The following is a 5,792-nucleotide window of genomic DNA, read 5'->3' as shown; positions in this document are numbered from 1 at the left end:
CCCGCGGCAGCCGAGGGCGCCCGGAGAGTTAGCCCCGGGAGGGGTGGGCCGAGCGGGGACGCGTGGGGCCGAGGGTGGGGGAGTCCCGCGCCATCCTCCCCCGGGCCGCCCGCCCTGCCGGCGCGGGATTCAGGACACCCGAGCGTGGAGCACACGGTCCGCGGGCGCAGGGGCGGGGCGGGGGGGCGGAGGAGAAGACCCCTCCCCCGTCGCCCGCCTCCCCCGCCCAACTCTTCCTGCTGGGGACCCTTTACTGCGCCTAGGCCACCCCTCGACTCCCCCTCCTAATGCCCCACGTGGGACCCCGGATCCCTTTGAGGTCCTTAGGTCGGGATAGTAACCTCGGGCACGCCGGCGCTGTGGGTCGAGGGCGCCACCTAAAGGCAGAAAGGCGTGGCCGACCCTCCTCCCCTGTTCTCCCTGCTCTTTTATGGGACAGTAGGATGCATGCAGCTCGAGGGCTGTTCCTCTGGGGCATTGCTGATGCTCTCACACTCCCTCGCCCTAGAGGTCCAGCTGCATTGCTTCTTCCGCAGGGAAGCCCACCTGGATTTCCCTCGCACACGTTCCTCAGTCCCAGGGACCCTCCTTCCTCTGTTAACTCTCCCATTGCCTACATCCTTGTCCTTGTCTCTAAGATCCGTGATTTTCTATTTGGTGTCAGTCCCACCCATCAGACTAGCAGATCTTGGAGACAGAACCATATCTGTGCCCGCCTCCCCCAGAGGCCTCCGCAGTTGGTATGTATGGACGGAAAGTAATCAGGGTACCTTTCACACCGATTTTTTTTTCCCTGTAAGGCAAGGATAGTGAGGCTATCCTTAGATAGAGCATAACATTTAAGAAGGAACTCCCTTTGTGAGCGGGTCAAAGACCCAGAGTGAGGTTTCCAGAAGATTCGGTGACCAGGGCACTCTTTGTGTGGCCTCAAGCAAGTCCTCTAGCCTCTCAGTCGCTGTGTCCATTCAGTTGGGGTGATTGCTAAGAGTGCAGGCGGTAAAGGCTTTTGGATCAAATCCTGGTGATGCAGTGGCTAAGCGCTCAGCTGCTACCCAGAAGGTCATGGTTCAAACCCGCCAGCCACTGTGGAGAGATGTGAGAGTCGGTCTCTATAAAGATTTGCAGCTTGGAAATGCCATAGGGCAGTTCTATCTGTCCGAGAGGTTTGCTGAGCTGGAATTCGCTTGATGGCAATAGGATAGGATGGTCCACCGAGGCCTGATAGTCTTCACCTCACTTTTCAGTCACTTCCTTCTGACCTGTCTTCCCCCTAAAATCTGGCAGTTCTCACCAACCAGGTAGACAGAGGTCATTCCAGAAACTAGGTGCCTGGGCCTACCAGGGCAGTACAGGTGACCTCCAAGGAAGGCCTTTCAGGACTGAGAAGTCCTCAGTCTCCTCCTAACGTTCCAACCTCTGGTCTCCAAGCGGAACAGACTTCTGCTGGGGACTCCGAGAAAAAGCCCAGCCTGACCACAGATTTCATTGCACAACTCAGATTCATTTAGTAACAGTTGTGTGGCCTCATGCAAAGGGTTTCCCTCTTGACACTCAGCTTCTTCTATGAAAATGGATTTAGTGCAGGTTACTAACAGATTAAACGTTAATTGTACAGAGTCTGGCATACAGCTCCTTACTTCAAAACTTGCTCACTGCTCATAGCAACCCTCCTTTGAGTTTCTGAGGCTATAAATTGTAACAGGAGGAGGTTGTTCATCTTCCTTCTACAGAGCTGCTGGTGGATTTGAACCACAAGTGCTCAGTCTTCGGGTTAGTAGCATAAGTCACAAAGGATTACACTACCTCAGTCATGTCCTCAAGAGCCTTTGTATTTTCTGTTCCCTCTGCCTGGGACGCCCTTCTCCCAGATAGCTTACCCCCTACTTACTTAGTCTTTGCTCAAATGTCACCTTCTTAGAGACCTTTACACAGAAAACTTTCAATGCCCTTCGCCGTTGAGTTTTTCTCCATAGTAATTATCAACTCTAAATTGTTTCTTGTTTTTTTCACTAAAAAAATGACTGTCCAGAAGGTAAGAATTTTGCCTGTCTCCCTCCCTGCTATAGCCCCAGATAGTAGAAAAAACCCAACACGCCTTTGCAGAGTATTTAGTAAATCAACTCCATCCACTTTCAGCAAGTGAGAACCTTCTGTTGGCTTTCCATTCCAAATGCAATGGGAGGAGATTGCCCAAAAATCTCGCTTGGAGCCACAGGTGCATTTGAACTGCCAGTGTGATGTGCCCTTTGGGGTTTGCAGTACAACTTCCTATAGATTTAGGGAGCTCCCTAAATAATTACTGAGTATTATTTATGTACTTGGGTACTCATAAGCTCCATTCTTGCTCTCAAGGAACTCATATTCTAGTGGGGTGGGGAGCAGCAGAGAGACATACTGGCTGACCCGCCAGCGGGTTTTCAGAGGCGCTTAAGCACCCAGGAGAGTGTCCATCTCTCTACCGCACAGCCGCTGGCTGATTCCTGCCTCGGAGCTGACATCACAATTCCTTACCACTAGGTCACCAGAGCTCCCTGGTGGGTGATGTTGTTGTGTTAAGAGTCATAGCTCATCCTCCAGCAGGATTTTCAGAGGCAGTAAAAGGGAGGAGATTGCCCATGCTTCTGTCAAACAACAGGATTCAAACCACTTGCCTCAGGATTACAACGCAGCTTCTTATGACTGTAAATTGCACAGGAGGAGATTATTCATCTTTCTCCTAAGAACAGCTGGTGAATTTAAACTGCTAGAGAGATACTGCTTTTGGGTTAGGCCCACACCTTGCTGGAGACTACACCCCCAGAGCTGCCCACAGTGGGAGAAAAGGCTGAGTACATTTCCCATTGTGTTAAGTGCTACAAAGCGAAGGTACCTAGTGCCACAGGAGCCTGAAGCTGAGGCGCTGGCCTAATTTGGGAGGTGAGAAGGATCACAGAGAGGCTTGCTCTGTTCAGAAAGGTGAGTAGGAGGCAGCCAGGTAAAGAGCAGGGAGGAGAGGCTCAGCGGTGAGTTAGCCTGTACGAAGGCCTCAGGATGGAAGGGAGTTTGGTGAACATGAGAACTGAAGGATACTGCTCCGGTTCCCATGGAGAACTCAGTAAGGAAGATCGTAGGATCTCAGGCTGGACACGCCAGCGGGGACACGCAGCGGCAGAGCACTGTGGACCAGGGAAAGTTCATCCTTTATCCTCAGAGCCGTGGGGAGCCCCAGAAGGGTGTGGGCAAAGGGTTAACAAAATCTTGTCCTCTTTCACATACAAATTTGACCTTCGACTTATTGTCTAGCTCTGTTTCCATGGAAACAGATAAACATGTATCAACTATGTTACTAGGCAACATTGCTTATGATAAAACTGACCCTTGAGGAGGAAGCTAGAATGATCCATGAGTAATGGATTAGAGTGGGAAACTGCATTATGAAACTTGAGTTTAGCTTAATATAGATGGAGAAGATTTCCTATTTATAGGTATATGTATATACTGAGGTTAGTATACACATACATATTTGGAATTGATTTGATGGCACACAGCATATTTCTTTGCTCAGTCAACTGAGAAGGTCTAGAAATGACAACATCCAATAGCAATGAGCACATCTAGCACCTAGATCTTGGTTTCTAATACCATTATCTAATAAAAGGAACTAGAGCTTCTTGGGAAAAGATTCTGGAATAGGGGCGGGATGCATACAAGGGGAGCCTGGAGCATCGTGTAGTAACAGAAAGGAAGTTCTAGACACACACACACACACACACATATACATATATATACACACACACACACAGAGCGCGCGAGAGAGATGAGTGTGTGTTTAATGAAAGGGTTCAAAGCTGGAACAATTTGAGCAACAAAATAAATACAGTCGTTTTGGATTATAACCTAAAGTATGGCATAAACACCCGTGTGTTCAGAGGGCTATAAAGAAATAATTGAGTAAATAAATATATTGTGGAGAAGAGTCCAATCTTTTTGACTCTTGCAATCAGAATTCTAAATAAATCAGATACTTTTCTCTTAGTGAGGCAGTGAGGCATAACTCCCCACTTCTTACGGCTGAGCTGTGCACAGTGCATTCCTTCTGAAGAGAGCAATGTGAAAAGGGGCAAAGAGGAGAACCTTTATCATGGAGAAAGTTGCCAAATATGACTTCAGCCAGATGATCAAGGTCAACGTTAAGTCATCAATCAGGTTGCTGGCATGTAGCCATGGTATGATATAATATGAGACTGGCACTTTATGTGTGTTTTGGATAGCGTTTTGTTTTTGGTTTTTTTCTTGGAGAGGGTACAACCAGAATGCTTTTGAAGGCAAGAATGATGGGGCTTCACCTCACATACTTCCAGTATGTTGCTAGGAGAGGGACATGATACTTGGAAGGGTGGAGGGTTGTCGAAGGACAGGGAGACCCGTGCCCTAGTGGATTGATATGGTGACTGTCACAAAGGGTTCTAATGTGTCAGGAAACGTGATGACGTTCATAGAGTCGCTTTGAGTCATACTCGACTCAACAGCACCTAATAACCACAATAACAACAAGGCAGTGGTGGTGGTGGTTAGACACTATTGGGTCAATTACGACTCACAGGAACAACAGATCTGAACCCTTGTCCATTCCTGCACCATCTCCATGATCTCTGATATGCTTAAGCCCATTTTTACAGACACTGTGTCAATCCAACTTGTTGGACGGGTCCTCTTCACTTTCTCTGACCCTCTCCTGAAACCAGTTTTCAGTGTGTCCAGGAGGGAGATCTAAAAAATAATCCAAGTAAGAATGAAGCTTTGTTGGGTGAGAGGGTTGGGAAAGGAAAGGTCCTGAGAGAAGGACCATCACTACAAAAGCCCAAAAATAGCCAACTGACACATAAAGAAATGTTCCAAATCACTGACAATAAGAAAGATACAAATCAAAGCTGCAATGAGATACCATCTCATTCCAGTAGCAGTGGCAAAGTTTTACAGGACAGCGACTAATAAATGTTGGAGAGGATGTGGTGACATAGGAACGCTTTACACTGTTGGTGGGACTGTAAAATGATACAAGCAGTATCAGAAAGCAGTTTGGCATTTCTTCAGAAAGCTTAACATGGAAATTCCATGTGACCCAGCTATTTCACTGCTTAGAAAATATCCCAAGAAAATGAGAACTAAGACACAAATGGAGACTTGTACACCAATATTCATAGCAGTGTTATTCACCATAGCAAGAACATGAAATGTCCAACCACAATTGAATGGATTGAGAAACACAATGGATTACTACACAGCATGCAGGAACAGTGATTTTATAAATCACTGCCTAATTTGGGAGGGACTGGAAAGCATTATGTTGAGTGAATTAACTCAGTCCCCTAAAGACAATACTGTATAAGATCATGATTGTAGACATGTATGAGGATCCAAGACATGGGATGAGAACAGAGTGGTGAGGATGGGTGGGGTGGGGTGAGGCGGTTAACTACAGGGTGGACAATTTGATGGGTGAAAGGAGGGGTGGGTAAAGGAAATGGGAAAGATTGGTGTGAAAAACAATGTGCACTAACTGTGTAAGTAAACCAATATAAGATAAAAATTTTATTTCAAAAAAAGGTATAATACAAACCCTGAAGAAAAAGCCCATAAATAATCATAATGAATTACTTGTGCAATTATTTTCTTTGACAAATACTTATATAGCCCTTTATACATGCCAGTCACTGTCCTAAGTGTTTACACTGGGTTATTTTAGTGACATAGCCCGTGAGGAATAGTGTCACTGACCCAGAGATGGAACCTCTCTAGCAATTTGACTCTTT

At 46.8% G+C, this 5,792-nt stretch overlaps 1 protein-coding gene across 1 annotated transcript in view; it reads left to right on the top strand.

The window, feature by feature from the left end:
- Positions 1-3,082: 3,082 nt before the first annotated feature.
- Positions 3,083-5,792, top strand: part of LOC102861526 (chromosome unknown open reading frame, human C20orf202) — a 22,756-nt gene continuing 20,046 nt past the window's right edge. Inside the window, exon 1 of the mRNA XM_006881674.1 lies at positions 3,083-3,212. Coding sequence (XP_006881736.1) covers positions 3,083-3,212 — 130 coding nt within the window. The remainder of the gene's footprint in view (positions 3,213-5,792) is intronic.

This window comes from Elephantulus edwardii, unplaced genomic scaffold, assembly GCF_000299155.1.
Source record: "Elephantulus edwardii isolate Elephantulus edwardi_28Jun2011 unplaced genomic scaffold, EleEdw1.0 scaffold00015, whole genome shotgun sequence".
Lineage (NCBI taxonomy): Eukaryota > Metazoa > Chordata > Mammalia > Macroscelidea > Macroscelididae > Elephantulus > Elephantulus edwardii.
This window is presented reverse-complemented; position numbering and strand designations above follow the sequence as displayed.